This window comes from Polypterus senegalus, chromosome 16 (genome assembly GCF_016835505.1).
Source record: "Polypterus senegalus isolate Bchr_013 chromosome 16, ASM1683550v1, whole genome shotgun sequence".
NCBI lineage: Eukaryota > Metazoa > Chordata > Cladistia > Polypteriformes > Polypteridae > Polypterus > Polypterus senegalus.
In genome coordinates this window covers 102,150,802-102,166,703 of record NC_053169.1, presented here as the reverse complement: position 1 = coordinate 102,166,703, position 15,902 = coordinate 102,150,802, and the positions used below count along the sequence as shown (strand labels likewise).

The 15,902-nt window shown below is 43.0% G+C and overlaps 1 protein-coding gene across 1 annotated transcript in view; it reads right to left on the bottom strand.

Annotated features, from left to right (window-relative positions):
* Positions 1-898: 898 nt before the first annotated feature.
* The window catches only part of ppp2r5a (protein phosphatase 2, regulatory subunit B', alpha isoform), a 73,170-nt gene continuing 58,166 nt past the window's right edge, over positions 899-15,902 (bottom strand). Inside the window, exons 9-13 of the mRNA XM_039738366.1 lie at positions 15,424-15,474; positions 11,277-11,396; positions 9,250-9,377; positions 2,700-2,801; positions 899-1,802 (exon numbers count right to left, since the gene is read on the bottom strand). Of these exons, the coding sequence (XP_039594300.1) occupies positions 1,673-1,802; positions 2,700-2,801; positions 9,250-9,377; positions 11,277-11,396; positions 15,424-15,474 (531 nt within the window). The 3' untranslated portion in view covers positions 899-1,672. The remainder of the gene's footprint in view (positions 1,803-2,699; positions 2,802-9,249; positions 9,378-11,276; positions 11,397-15,423; positions 15,475-15,902) is intronic.

Here is a 15,902-nt window from a genome sequence, read left to right as displayed (position 1 = left end):
TATGTGTGACAATTAAAGACATTGTCAGCCAATAAAATTAGTGCTCTATCAGCTCAGTGCACACACCTCTAGCATGCGAGAGGAAACCCGACTGTCCTGTGTGATGTGCAAATGAGGGCGAGAAGAACCAAAGAACCCAACCAGCCCACCCTGTTTAATGACAGAGGTGCAAAACTCAGCGCACTGTAGCACAACAGAAATCGGGCGTAACAGTTGCCTTCCTCAAATCGTTTGGCATTCTCAGGGAGTCCATCATGCATGATGGTATTCCTTAGTCTGGGAGCCCTCAAATTGATGTCATCGCGACTGGAAGAAGCATTGGGGCATAGCTTAGGTGCCCTCAATGGGCAGCCTCTTGGAGCTCCGGAATAGGCGACAATCGGTACTGCTAACGCTGGCACCGGGGTTTTGCACATTTTGGCCGGTGATCCTTAAGTGTCCGTGTGTGACACCTGATAAAACGAGTCCACTGTACACAACTGGGCCTACATTTGAACCCAGAGCCTGGGCTGCTGCTGAACACGTAAGAAGAGTTGATTTGTCAAACCTGCTTAATCCAATTCAGGGCCTACCTTGGCGTTACTGAGCACAAAGTGTTCATGTCCATCCACGTCTAACCCTAACCCTAACCCACTGTCGTTGAACTTGCTTAATCCAGTTCAGGCTTGTGAGTCCCTGACTCGATCCCACCAGTATGAAATGTCAGGAATCGAGCCTAGATGGGCCGCCAGCTCACAAGTCACAAAAGCCGGACCCAGGGATTAGAGCTGTGAGGGCGCAGCATGGCCCCGAGCCCCCCTGACACGCCACAGTTTGGTGAATCCTTCACTTGACCAGCCAACATCCCCAATTTGATGACATTTTCTGTCAGAAGAAGAAGATGACAAATAAACTGATGCAGAAGTTAAAAACATAAATTTGCTTTTATTTGTGTTCCAAACCCCACAGGAGGTCTTTCATTACAAACATTTTGCACAAAATTGTGTGTTAACAGATTGGAATGGTGCTGTGATGAAATGTTTAAGAGAGAGACTTGATCAAAGAGGAAGATGTAAAAAAAAAAAACGGAAAAAAAAAATGCAAACTCCCCCCGTTTTATCTTCCCGTAGTGTCGAGATTCCCAGGTGATTGTTTACGCCGAACGGCTCAAAGAGGCCCACCTTTACATCGTGATCCACAACGGTCATCGATGGCGGCACACGCATGTCAAACACTTCACGATCACAAAAAGAACTCGGCCTGAAAATAAATAATGAAGAAGAGGGGGGTCTTAAAGGAGCAAACCTTTTGCCCTTCCTCGGCCACTCGTCGTGGTCTTTGACGGCCCAGCGCAGGCACGTTGAGGTCCCACTCGTCCGCTCGGCTCCTTTAGCAAAGCAACTCAAAAGTGAAGGAACAAATCAGTGATTAGACAAAGTCACAAACCAACATCCTGTGGCCACGCTGTAACATTCAAAAAATAATCTTCATTTCACATAATCTTATTTATAGGTTGCCAAAAATAGTCCACTTTCAATATAGAATTTTATATATATATTTATATGTATGTATACTTTTCACCTATTGGAGTTTGTTTGTTTTTTAATATATATTTTTTCCACACATTTTAAAAATAAGAGTAGAAAACAGATGCCCATCCAGCAGACGTTCTGGTGCTCTTGTGGTTCCTTTGTCATTTGGCACTCGAGTTGTTGTTGTTGTGGATGCTCGGCCCGCCGTGGCTTTGATTTTGCGCCTCCTTTATCCTGAGCTCTTCCAGTTTCCTCCACAGTTCATCTCGCTCCTGCTCCTTTTTCTTCTCCCTGTTAGTGTTAAAAGCAGCCTGGTGTTAGAACATCACGCCTGAGCCTCACCATAGGCTTTAATCGTCCACACGGTCCCACAATGCACCACACCTTACTTACTCCACATGTCTGCGTTTCTAATGTTTGTGTCCATTTTGTCCTTGGCAGGTTTCCTGCTCCAGACCAGCCAGGCCTTCAACATTTCACACAAGTGGAAAACGAACATCTGAATCTGAAAACCACGTAAGTAAGAGCGGACGGAATTCACTTAGAGTCGCTGACATCGGGCCTCTGGACTCGAGAGACAAATCGTAACACAAAAGACGTTTCCACGGTTGTGACGAGTGAGGCTTTCGTCCTGCTCTGGACGGTCTCGACGCTACATGCTGCCATCTGGGGACAAGTAACCCGGGTGCTTGATTTCTTTTCTGACTTTGACAAGTGAGGACTTCCTCTTCAGTTCTTCGTGTTTCACTGTGAGCCTGGTGTGCTGGTCAGTTACTGGCATGTCTTAGGTGGGCTGTCCAGCCCAATGAGGCCTTCTGGGGGACATACACTCGGTGGAAACCGTGGCCTCATTGGGCTGGAGAGCTCACACGAGAATGCGAATGTCGGCCTTGGCAAGCGCAAAATTAATGTCGTCATCATCATCATCATCGCTATTGTCCTTACTGTGTTTTTGTGCTCAGCTCACAAGCTTAATACGTGCAAATTGAACTGAGTTTCCATTGTCTGGGATGCCCTCTGGCTGTTCTCCTGCCCTGAAAAGGCCCGACTTCATCCCAGCAAAATGACAAAACTTTTATAGTGGCTGAATATAGCAGGATGATTAACCATAGACCGTGTCGGACCGAAACATCAAACAGCTCACGGAATGAGAAGCGTTAGGACATGTCGGGTTTGTTGACACATTACCGTTGTCGTTCGACCTTGTAGGAGGCGGTCAGCTCATCAAACAGCGTGCTGTTCATTTCCATTAACGTCTTGAGCACGTTGTAAACCAGGGCTACGATTGTGCTGAAAAAAAAGAAAGAAAGAAACAACATGACATCATGGGTTTGTCACACTGGCTAGTGACTGGACATATACACATGTCACACCGAGTTTTCCTTTCCCACTCTTGTCCATCGCCCAAGCTAGCCCTGCACTCTCCTGATATTTGTGGTAAGCCCACCATGTGATCGACACCCACCGTGAAGTGCCCGCCAGTGAACACGAGGCCTGGCTTAGAGCAGAACCCAAAAATATCAATGCAGTGACAGTAAAAGTAGTTGTGCTCTGCAGTTAAGGGGTAAGCAGCGCCCCCTAGGTGCAGAAGTCCAAATAGCTCTGCTCACCAGAGGTAATCCTAAGATTGGCCAGCAGATCAGTGCGTTGGCGGTGGCCCTGGCAGCTTTACCGACTTTGGATGGGCTATGGAGGTAAAGCAGGAGCTCAGTATACTAACAAATGGTATATTAGTGCTGATCTGTGACACTTTCTGATGTTTTAACTCGCACAACTACTGTCACCCTCTTAGGTCTGAGATTCCTCATTTATTATATTAACTGATGATGCTGAAAAGACATCGGCATGAATGGTACTGTGACTCCTTAGCAGTACTGCTGTTATCGTCACCTCTGCCTCGCTCCCTCCATCCATTTTGTGAAGCTGCTTGTTCGGCGTTTACTAATGCTGCAACAGCCAGAGCCCATCGCGGCCGTCACGTGACGTACGTCCATCCCAGTGCACATAGAAATCCACAGCCATACTCACTAACAGGGAGGTAAGAGGTACTGGGGCGGTGAGCAGGCAAATGCCACATGGAGCGGGCATTGAACCAAGGGGTACCTATGCCTGTATGCTGGCAAAACAAAAACATGAATGTAGAATCTGGTGTCGCTAATTTTAGAATGTCAGGGAGATGTCGTCAGTGACTTTTGGGTCAGTTGCACTCGCCCAGGGAGCCCAGCTGGGGTCACTGAAAGGAGCTGCGTTGAAGAAGCACTCGGCCCACACAGATCTTCATGGCAGCCCTGGTTATGGATGTGCCCGTGATGCTGTGGCCATTAATCGGCCTGCTAGGCTGCTATAGACTACAGTGAAAGGTCATTTTGTGGGCCGCTCCTGTTTGAGTTCTAAAGGTTTCCGCCGTAAACGTTTTGTTACAAAAACAGCCTCAGAGACAATGAATCAGCTTAAGGAATAGTAACATCTGCGCCACGGCCAACCAACAGCACTTCAAATGACATTCTGCATCACAGGTGTCGCCCCAGGTAGGCACATCTGTCCTTTATGTCTGGCCGATCTTGCTGAAGTGCATAGCACTCTGGGTACTATTCTTAAAATGCTACGAGTTCATCCACGGAACGCCACTTTTAAGACACTAATACACGGACACACAATCTCGCTTTCCCTTCTGCCTTTTGCATGCACAGATTTGACGGTTTTTGAAAGGATGTTTTACTTTTGAATGCGTTAGCAGATTGGAAGAACACTTTTTGTTTTATCGTAATCTATACCTCAATGAGTTCATTGCCCAGTCCTGGTCTAATGTCACAAGCGTTCTAGGTGATTGCTTGGGGTCCCCAACCCTAGAGGGGGTCTGTAGACTACATGCACACAGTAGAGCTGACATCTTGGCCTTCTCAGTCACGTCCGTTGGCTGTACTGCACTTGTGATTTTTGTTTAGCATCGAGGACGTCAGAGAACAAGAAGTTTTAAGTCTCAGCATGCAGATAGCTCTACAGCTGAATGTTGTTGTGTACCTTTATGTCGAGTGTCCAGTAAGTACAAGGTACTTACGTTGCATTTCCTCCGATGGGGAAACCCAATCTAAAATGGATCGTTGCTACGTGGGGAGAGAGAGCTTTACGGTTAGTCCCCGTACCCGAGTTTGAAGCTGCCATTGTAAAGAAAGAGGATTTTCGCAAGCCAGGGTCTGAGACAGGGCAGTGACTGTTGAAGAAGAGAGCGCTCCCTGCATTGTAGGAGTGGAAGAATTTCTCCATTCCACCTTCGAGACCGGGGGAGAAAACAACCGTTGGAGGATGACACATCGGGCAAGGAGGATAAAAACCTCAAGGACTACACTCGGCTCCAGATGCAGCAGTTATTGACCTATTGATTTGAGACAACTCATAAATCAGCCTACACATAAAGCAGGTCATACATTAGACTTAGTGATTACTAAAGGACTGAAAGTTGATATAAAACAGATCATTGATATTGGTCTATCAGACCATTTTCTTCTACTTTTTAATATAGAAATAATGATAAAAAACACTCATGAGAAGCATATTGTTAAAAACGCTTCTTTGATTCGCAGCAGCTTTAAAACTTACAAACATTTTAAGCAATCAGTCCGTTTATAGTGCCAGCTATAATAGCGAGGACAATGTAAATAGTAAGGTGGAAAGATTTAATTCTAAAGTGAGAGCTGCTGTTGACATAGTTGCACCTGAAAAGACAGTGAAAAAATCTTCTAGCATTGGTATACCATGGAAGACCCAAAGAGTGTCTGATTTAAAGAGAACATGCCGTAGAGCTGAGCGTCAATGGAGGAAGAGTAAACTTACTATCCACCACGAAATATTAAAAGTCAAAATAACAGAATACAATAACACTGTCCGTCTTGAGAGACGCTGCTATTTCTCTAATATTATAAATAACAATGCTAGTAATCCTAGAGTCTTATTTTCAACAATTGATCGCCTACTAAACCCAGGTAGCTCAAAGGAATGCCTCCTAAGTGCTTCCAGTGAAACCTGTGAGGCTGTCGCTGTATTTTCAATCAAAAATTAATGATATTAGAAATAACATAGTATATCTCCCCAACACTAAGGATCCCCTAAACCCCAACATCCTGTTATAAACAAATTAAACTCTTTCACTAGGATAGATTTACCTGATTTACAAAAAATAATATCTCAATTAAAACCCTCCACCTCGCCCTTGACCCGATACCAACAAGGTTTTTCAAAGAAGTATCAGGCGTGCTAATTGATAATGTTCTTGACATAGTAAATTGTCACTAGATACTGGGGTCTTCCCAGACTGTCTTAAGACTGCTGTAGTTAAACCCCTACTTAAGAAACATAATCTTGACCCTCGCTCTTGAAAATTTTAGACCCATCTCTAACCTGCCCTTCTTAAGTAAAGTTCTAGAGAAGGCAGTCATTATGCAGTTAAATGACCACCTAAATAAACATGCTATTCTTGATAAATTTCAGTCAGGTTTTAGAACAAATCACAGCACAGAAACTGCACTCGTTAAAGTAGTAAATGACTTGCGGGTAAATGCAGACAGAGGCCATTTATCTGTTCTCATCCTCTTAGATCTGAGTGCTGCATTTGACACCATTGATCACAACATTCTTAGAAATCGCCTTAGTCAATGGGTGGGCTCTCTGGCAGTGTCTTAAATTGGTTTGAATCCTACCTGACAGGGAGAAAATATTTTGTTAGTTGTGGGAATTACAACTCAAGACACATGATATCCAATATGGTGTTCCACAAGGCTCTATCCTGGGTCCGCTGTTATTCTCAATCTACATGCTTCCGTTAGGTCAGATTATCTCAGGGCACAACGTGAGCTACCACAGCTATGCTGATGACACACAGCTGTACTTATCAATAGCACCTGATGACCCGATTCTATTGATTCACTAACACAATGTCTGACTAGTATCTCAGAATGGATGAATAGTAATTTTCTCAAGTTAAATAAAGAGAAAACTGAAATTTTAGTGATCAGCAATAATGGATACAATGAGGCTATTAGAAATAAACTGGATACATTAGGATTAAAAGTCAAGACGGAGGTAAAAAGCTTAGGGGTGATTGTTGACTGTAATCTGAATTTTAAATCACATATTAATCAGATCATTAGGACAGCATTTTTTCACTTAAGAAACATAAGTAAAGTTAGACCTCTTTATCACTGAAAGATGCTGAGAAATTAGTTCACGCGTTTGTTTTCAGTCGACTAGATTACTGTAACGCACTCCTCTCAGGACTACCCAAAAAGATATAAATCGCTTGCAACTAGTGCAGAATGCAGCTGCTAGAATCCTAACTAGGAAAAGAAAATCAGAACACATTCTCCAGTTTTGATGTCACTACACTGGTTACCTGTGTCATTCAGAATTGACTTTAAAATTCTGCTTATGGTTTATAAAGCCTTAAATAATCTCGCCCCATCTTATATATCGGAATGTCTGACACCTTATATTCCAAATCGTAACCTCAGATCCTCAAATGAGTGTCTCCTTAGAATTCCAAGAACAAAACTTAAAAGAAGTGGTGAGGCGGCCTTCTGCTGTTATGCACCTAAAATCTGGAATAGCCTGCCAATAGGAATTCGCCAGGCTGATACAGTAGAGCACTTTAAAACACTGCTGAAAACACATTACTTTAACATGGCCTTTTTATAACTTCATTTTAATCGTAATTTAACTTAATCCTGATACTCTGTATGTTCAATTCATCATAACAACTATTCATGGTGGCTCTAAAATCGTACTGACCCCTACTCTCTTTTCTGTTTCTTTTTCCGTTTCTTTGTGGTGGTGGCCTGCCACCTCCACCTACTCAAAGCTTCATGATGCTCCAACAATGATGGACGGATTAAAAGGAAGAAGTCTACGTGACCATCATCATCATCAAGCCCTTCCGTGAGAACCCTAAATCCAAAGAGGACTGTTTCATGTTGCTGAAGTGCATAGCACTCTGGGTACTATTCTTAAAATGCTACGAGTTCATCCACCGGAACGCCACTTTTAAGACACTAATACACGGACACACAATCTCGTTTCCCTTCTGCCTTTTGCATGCACAGATTTGACGGTTTTTGAAAGGATGTTTTACTTTTGAATGCGTTAGCAGATTGGAAGAACACTTTTTTTGTTTTATCGTAATCTATACCTCAATGAGTTCATTGCCCAGTCCTGGTCTAATGTCACAAGCGTTCTAGGTGATTGCTTGGGGTCCCCAACCCTAGAGGGGGTCTGTAGACTACATGCACACAGTAGAGCTGACATCTTGGCCTTCTCAGTCACGTCCGTTGGCTGTACTGCACTTGTGATTTTTGTTTAGCATCGAGGACGTCAGAGAACAAGAAGTTTTAAGTCTCAGCATGCAGATAGCTCTACAGCTGAATGTTGTTGTGTACCTTTATGTCGAGTGTCCAGTAAGTACAAGGTACTTACGTTTTCGTGCATTTCCCTCCGATGGGGAAACCCAATCTAAAATGGATCGTTGCTACGTGGGGAGAGAGAGCTTTACGGTTAGTCCCCGTACCCGAGTTTGAAGCTGCCATTGTAAAGAAAGAGGATTTTCGCAAGCCAGGGTCTGAGACAGGGCAGTGACTGTTGAAGAAGAGAGCGCTCCCTGCATTGTAGGAGTGGAAGAATTTCTCCATTCCACCTTCGAGACCGGGGGAGAAAACAACCGTTGGAGGATGACACATCGGGCAAGGAGGAGGAGGAGGAGGATAAAAACCTCAAGGACTACACTCGGCTCCAGATGCAGCAGTTATTGACCTAGCGCTTGATGAAAACACTTCTCTCAGAGAGGAGATCCTCCAGCTGATGAAGTGCCGGTTTGCCATTCGCCGTTTTGGCCCAGACAGACACATTTGCTTTTCCACAAGGTAAGATGTCCACCAGACAGGTGGTGTTGTGTATTGTAGCATTGAGGCGGATTGGCACAAGGGATGGATTCTCTGCTCTCCACGTAGCTCACTATCCTTAAAAGGTCTGCTTGCCTTTTGCCGCTCTAGTTGGTAAAGTGCGTCCGACTACGGAGAGTTGCCATTTTTATTGGTGTTCCTGCTATTGTCCCTGGCTGACTTGGCTTGTCCAGTGCTGTTGCAGTATTAAGCTTACATGCATAGTCACCTGTCCCTCTACAGTTTAATGACAAATTATTGAAATTCTGTTTTTATAAAGAAGCCTGATGTAATCACATATAGTTGATGAGTTTCTAATGCGTCCGGATCTTGTCATCGTAATTGTGGATGTAGCTTGAAACCTGACGTTTGAAGCCCTTCTCCTTTGCAGCTCCTGACGTTTGCCACAACGTTTGAATAAAGTGACTTAACCGTATGTCTGGGCACGTCTTGAAGCGACTGGCTGAAAATTGCCACCGCTGTCCGTGTTGATATCGGCGCCAGACGTGAAGCAGCCGGCTGACACCAAATGAAGAAGAGCGTGTAGAGCGCATACCGTAGGGCCAGTTCTGAACAGTTTAGTTTTGAATGCTGCTCTTCAGTGACTGCAGGGGCAGAGTGCTGTTGTGGCCGCAGCATACGTAACTAAAAAAGGGGAGTGGAGTACTGAAATGGGGGCTTTAAAAATGATTGCTTAAAAAAAAACAAAACCAACAAATACACAACGAATATTAATCAGTAAAACTTTAAGCAACCACTCAGTCCAGCACTAAATAAGTGAAACACTCAATAGAAAGAAATGCAGCAACACCTACGTGTTCCAGTGCTCTTTGGAGATCCTGTAAAGGTTACCAAACATGATTGGCAGGATTTTGTTGATGTTTTCTTCAATGAGACTCAGGATGTACTCGTTATTCCAGAAGTATAAAGCTCTTTCTGCTACCTGCAGGACAGGAAATAGAAGGAAGGACACCTCAGTGCCTGAGCTGCACACTGGCTTAAATGTGTAGGAACAACATGCTCAGTGTGGGAGGCGCTATATAAAGACTTGTTTACTACTGTTTTGTAGGCCACCATATATTTCAGGATACCGCCAATGCCACTCGACTTCTCTTTCCATCCTTCTTTCCTTCTCACCTCTCACAGGTAGAACCATGGAATCAGTTAAGGAAAAGATCGAGCAGGAAAGGGAGTGTGGGTGAGCAGTCAACGTGAGGTTATGTGGAGAGGAGGTGTTTGACTAATATGGTGGAATTGTAAGAGGAAACAATAAAAGCAAACAACCGGAGAGCTGCAGATAAGATTACTGATCTGAATTTGCAGAAAGCTCTTCATAAAGAGATCAGTAGTCAAACTAAAAGAAGTGGGAATTCAGAGTGTGTATGTGGGTACAAAGTTGACCAAAACAGTAGGAATAAAGGGGTTGTGGCGAGAGAAGGTCATGAGTGTCCAGCAGGGTCAGTGCTCTTCTAAATATAATAAGACGATCGTGCCAGATTTGCAGATTACACCAAACTAGGAGCAGCCAAATCCTCACAGAGGCGCCTGGGCAGCACACAGGCTCGGGCAGAGTGGTGGCGGATGAAATGAACTTACATTAATACTTCAAGAATTGACATGAAAAGTGTTAGCTCTGAATACCCAATGGGAGGTTTGAAACTTGAAAGTCCACCTTAAGAGAAGGACCTAGGAGTCAAAGTGGACTCGTTGTCATTATTTACATCCAGGAGCCTTTCAGAAGGCCAATAGGATCTTCGCTCATACAGCAGCCCTGAAATCTAAAGTAAATCTTAAGGACCTTCACAGCTCCACTTGATGCCATTTTGGAGATCTAGAACTGGGGAGTTTGCTGGTCCAAATGGCCTTTTCTTCTCAAAATGATTGTAATGATTACTCCGGTTTGCCTTATCTGGCCTGTTCTGAATTGTCATTTTTATTTACTGAGAGACTGGCATTGTGGTGTCCTGAACTTTTTCAGCCATGTCTCATTTACATCACTTCCTACTCAGTTTTCTTTATCACCATCCAGTGTGGTTGAGGGACAAAAAAACAGTCATGGTCAGGCCAGTGCAGGACCATTCCGGGGCATAAGTAAAGGTACATCACCACTTTGGGACCCCCCCAGCCCACACATAGAGGGCAGTGGTTCAGAGACACGTTGCTGAGGAGACCGGAAATGACTGAAACGGGCCTGGGCCACAGCGAAGAGGCGAGTCACTGCACATTCATTGGTTTGCTCAGACAGGAATAAAAGGGCAGTCACAAGACTGGGGGTCCAAGGCCCATTGCTTGATTGAGTGTGTGTGATGAGAAAGCTGCGTGAAGTAGTCATCCGCAAAAGAGGCCCAGACATGACCAGGTAGGAAAAGATAATGTCAGACGAGTCTGCACACGTACAGGGAAATTCTGGAATGGCCCACCACGGTGTTCATACTAAAAACGCCACTCTTGAATGTTAAATAACATAAAATGACGCCCCCAAATATAAAAAGATAATAACCAGGGGATGCTAAATCTAAAATGAGTTGAGAAATGATAAATGGCTCGAAATACGAGATGAAAAACAAATAAAGCAAGGACACGAGTCGATGCCAGTGAACAGAGAAATGTCAAATGGTGGGGCTCATCGACCTCGTGACTCATTGCTTGGTGTCTCGACAGGTTTAGACTTTTCTTTCTAAAGTATGTGGTGACCGGTTAAAGGCACAATATATCATATAAACCAGGATCCTTATTGACAGGTGTAGTGACATATTATGGACCCCAAGACCTGTGCATTCATTTTCCACCCCAGTTATTTATCCCAAAGCCACCGCGTCATGACAACTTAAAAGGGGCTCACCTGAAAGTGAGGATTGGAGACACACTTGGCTATCTGCTTAAACAGAGGTTCCTGAATTTTTTTAAACTGCGTCGGCTCAATCACATCAAGAACTTCTTCGATTTCACCTAAAAACATGACCTTTTTGGGAAGAAAAAGAAAATAAAAGTCACACAAAGTAACAAATCCATCAAAGCCTGACTTGCAGTTTGAACAGGCCACACCATCACAGACAAGTGTGAGAACAAGGGGGACACAACTGTGACTTTATAACGGAGTTTTTGTCTTTACTGTAGAAACTGGAGAGGACAAGTGGCCTCATGCTTGACTGACTTCCTCCCTCCCTTCCTTAAAGACGTCCTACTCTCTGATGGGATTTTATTGCACCTTTACAGAAGAATTGCACAATGCTATGTTACGTCATTCCAAACTTGGCAGTTTTTTTCCGGAGGTTCTCGGCTTTTCAAATAAATTGGGGAGGTCTCTATTGGCTTCCAAGAAGGCCTCAGAGAATCGATAAGCCTGTGGCTGGTGCCATTTCATCATAGCAGTCAGTTTTATAAATTCTCATTTTGCTATCTTCATGACAAACAGCACACTGCAATTCTTATTCGTGCCAAGCAAGATAATAAATAAAAAGGGAAGGTGCAGTCGTAAAAAATACAAGTGCCAACAAATCTCACATACAAGAATGTGCAGAATGTGGTGGGGAAAAGTATGACAACAGCCTTAGGGGGGTCAAAGAACAGAAGTGACGGTTCAGTCAGGCATTTCATGGTACTCACCCCAAAAGAAGGAATCGACAGACCGCCCTGTGCTACGTGTTGATAAACAGACAGCATTGACAAATCATATAGGAGAACCTTGGCCCTTATGAGGGTCTACCCTGTGCACCTGAGGAGCAGCAAATTCAGCTTAACACTAGAATTACCAGAGCCTATGAGAAAGCTTGTAGATCCGGCCCACCTTATATCCCATCGCACCTCTCCGTCAGCGTCTTTTGTCCTGTAAATGTGCCGATTAAGACAAGCAGCAAGCAGCTTGCTATTCCATTCCCCCCAAAGCTGCAGAACGGGCACAAAGTTCTCCGAGCTCATGCCTTGATTATCTGGGAGTGAAGTGCTGGAGTTTTAGAGTGGAAATAATAGATCATTATTTGGAAGGCATGCATTTTATGCGTGTTCCATTTCTACAATAATCTGTGTAAACACATCGTTAAAACAGAAACGTTTTTCATATTTTAGTAGTAAATGTTACAAAATGTTGGCATAAACTATAGAATGTGTGAAGCCTGAAGTCCAAAGATCAAATAAACACTTTCAGAAAAGGTTCAAGGACGATACAACAGCTTCCATATCGTAGTGGTAAGATTTGCTGACTTGTGATCAAGAGTCCCCGGTTCGATCCTGACTGCCTCCTATACTTGCTGTTTTCAGTAGCGAGCTGCTCTTATTGTTAATGTTATACAGTACACACATACATTTGGTTTGTGTCTGTAACAGACCGTGTACATTTATAGGACTTGTAAAAGTTACCGCTTTTTTTTCTTTTTATTCTCTCAGTCACCATCACAATACATACTACCGCCCTAGAGATCTGACACTGTTAGTTTTTATTTGAAACTGGGAATAACTGGAGATGTGAGTGGTGTTTTGAGGCAATGGAACTGGACATTCTGATCTGGAAGGATAAAAGCTGACACAAAAACGCTGGTGAATCTGCCTTCTTCGTATCTCACCATCACTTGATTTTATTTAATTCCGTTTTAATGAGTGTTCCTGCTCACGCTGAATTAGTATGCACCTTATGGTCTATGATGTCCAAAAAAAAAAAAGAGACATAGGTATATATGATATTTGGAATTATTAATTTTATGACCTGTATGGTACATTTCGGAAAACATTGTAATACAGATGCAACATTATTTATATTATTCATATTCATTCGCATAACATCTTGCACTTGTAATAGGTGAGCGTGTGTGTGTTTCACCAAACACCCCACCCAATCTTGCCAGTCTCCATGCTTGCTGTATGGTGGAGTTTCTTTTGTACTCCAGGACATGCAGAGGAAAGAATACAGTCGGGTCAGTTCAGCGCTATATGCAATCATCAAATTCAAATGTTAACAGTTCACACACACGCAAGGTCTGTTCTTCCTACGTTTACGACGTGTGTACCTGTTGCAATGCACACACTTCTATCTATGCAGTGGTTTCTACTACATTGAAAGGGCACTTGACACTGACTCAGTTTACTTTCCTGGGGAAGCAGCTGTTTTGGAACAGAAGCTTGTCGATGTTGCCTTTTCTAATAAGATGCGACAACGAAGTTCCTGTGCAAGGTGAGCCATGAACACTCTTCTTTTCTCAGTGGACCCCGTGCATGCCTTGCACAGTACATGTGCGTTGATCGCCACCAGGTCAAGCGTTTTATAGCACATAGCAACTGGCCACCTGCATGTTCCTGTCGCACTGAATAAGCTCACGCCTTCTGGCACGATGTCAATGCAGCATGAAGAAAAAAGAAAGAGACAAATATATGGGATATTGGGTATAAATTTATTGTACTTGTAAAATTTTGCTTTTTTCAGTTTTATTCCCTCAATCAATATCACGTTGTACCCCCCTACTTGATCGGACTCTAAGTAACAGTGCCAGCGTAAATTCACACCCGATCTGGTGCTGTTTGTTTTCAAATAATATTGCATTAGTGCGATGATGTTTTCTGATTTTACTATTCAGGTCATAAAATAATTTCTTCAAAATGTCACATATATTGTCTCTTTCTTTTAGGTGTGTAATAGAAACCACAGCACAGAGAGAAGTGTGTACATTGCAACAGGTACACATGTCGTAAATGTAGGAAGGACGGTCCTTGCGTGTTAATATTTGAATCTGATGATTGCATATAGTGCTGAACTGACCTCTCTGTACTATTGTTTCCTCTGCATGTCCTGGAATACAAAAGAAACAAAATAGAGCAATGTGGAGACTGATAAGATCGGGGAAAAAAAAAACACGTGGTCACTGATTACAAGAGTAAGATGTTATGCGAATGAATATGAATAATGCTGCATCCGTGTTACAATGTTTTCTGAAATGTACTATACAGGTCATAAAATGAGTTATTCCAAATATCATACTGTATATACCTACGTCATTTTTTTTTTTTTGGACATAATAGACTATAAGGCGCATACTAATTCAGCATGAGTATGAACACTCAATAAAACTGAATAAAATAAAATCAAGTGACAGTGAGATACGAAGAAGGCAGATTCACCAGCGTTTGTGTGTCAGCTTTTATCCCTCCAGATCAAAGAATGTCCAGTTCCATTGCCTCAAAACACCACTCACATCTCCAGTTATTCCCAGTTTCAAATAAAAACTAACAGCGTCAGATCCGTTTAGTATGTATCGTGATCGTGACTAAGAGAATAAAAGTGAAAAAATAACACGGTAAGTTTTACAAGTACAGTCCTATAAATGTACACGGTCTGTTACAGACGCAAATCAAATGTATGTGTGTACTGTATAATATTAACAATAACAGCAGCTCACTACTGAAAACAGAAAATATAGGAGGCAGTGAGGATCGAACCGGGGACTCTCGATTACAAGTCAGCAAATCTTACCGCTACGCCACAGAAGCTGTTGTATCGTCCTTGAACCTTTTGTGAAAGTGTTTATTTGATCTTTGGACTTTAGGCTTCACACATTCTATAGTTTATGCCAACATTTTGTAACATTTATTACTAAAATATGAAAAACGTTTCTGTTTTAATGATGTGTTTACACAGATTTTTGTAGAAATGGAACACACATGAAATGCTTGTGTTCCAAATAACGATCTATTATTTCCACTCTAAAACAATTCACTCCCAGATAATCAAGGCCTGAGCTGGGAGAACGTTGTGCCCATTCTGTGGCAGTGGGGGATGGAATAGCAGGCTGCTTGTCTTTATCAGAACATTTACAGTACAAAAGACGCTGATGGAGAGGTGTGATGGAATTTAAGGTGGGCCGGATCTATGAGTGTTCTCGTAGGCTGTGGTAATTCTGGTGTTAAGGAGGCCATGTGGGGGGTCTGGCCTTAACAATAAGATAACTTTGCTCTGATTTATGTCAGATATTTACTTGTTAAGGTCTGCCATTGAAACCACTTACCTCTTTTTGGCTGCATGTCTTTGGCCAGAATTTTAGGAGCCCTCTAATAACCTGCAGAGTAAAGACATTAACATAATGTCAGTCAATATAGATCACAAGTGACTGGTCCTAAGCAGTTTATTATGCATATCTTAACTCAAAGACTGCTTACACGTAGTCTGTACACACTTTAGTATTTTATGTGTCATGATGAGTATCTCTGCTTTATTCCTGACAGGGGAGGGCAGCAGTTTGACCAAACTTGTTCTTACCCTAGTCAATAGCCTGGCTCTGTCTGACAGCTCGTTTAAGGGGCCGATGAACAAAGTGATCTGTGTTTGTTTGGGGAGACTGCATGGGGGCAGATGTGGTGGGGTTGGCTGACAGCCTTATTATTTAGTAGGTTGAAATGGTAGCCATGGGGTTCATGATTTAGGGTGAAATTAAACCACAGGAGTGAGGATGTTTGATGAAAATAAACGACAATAACACTCAGGCGC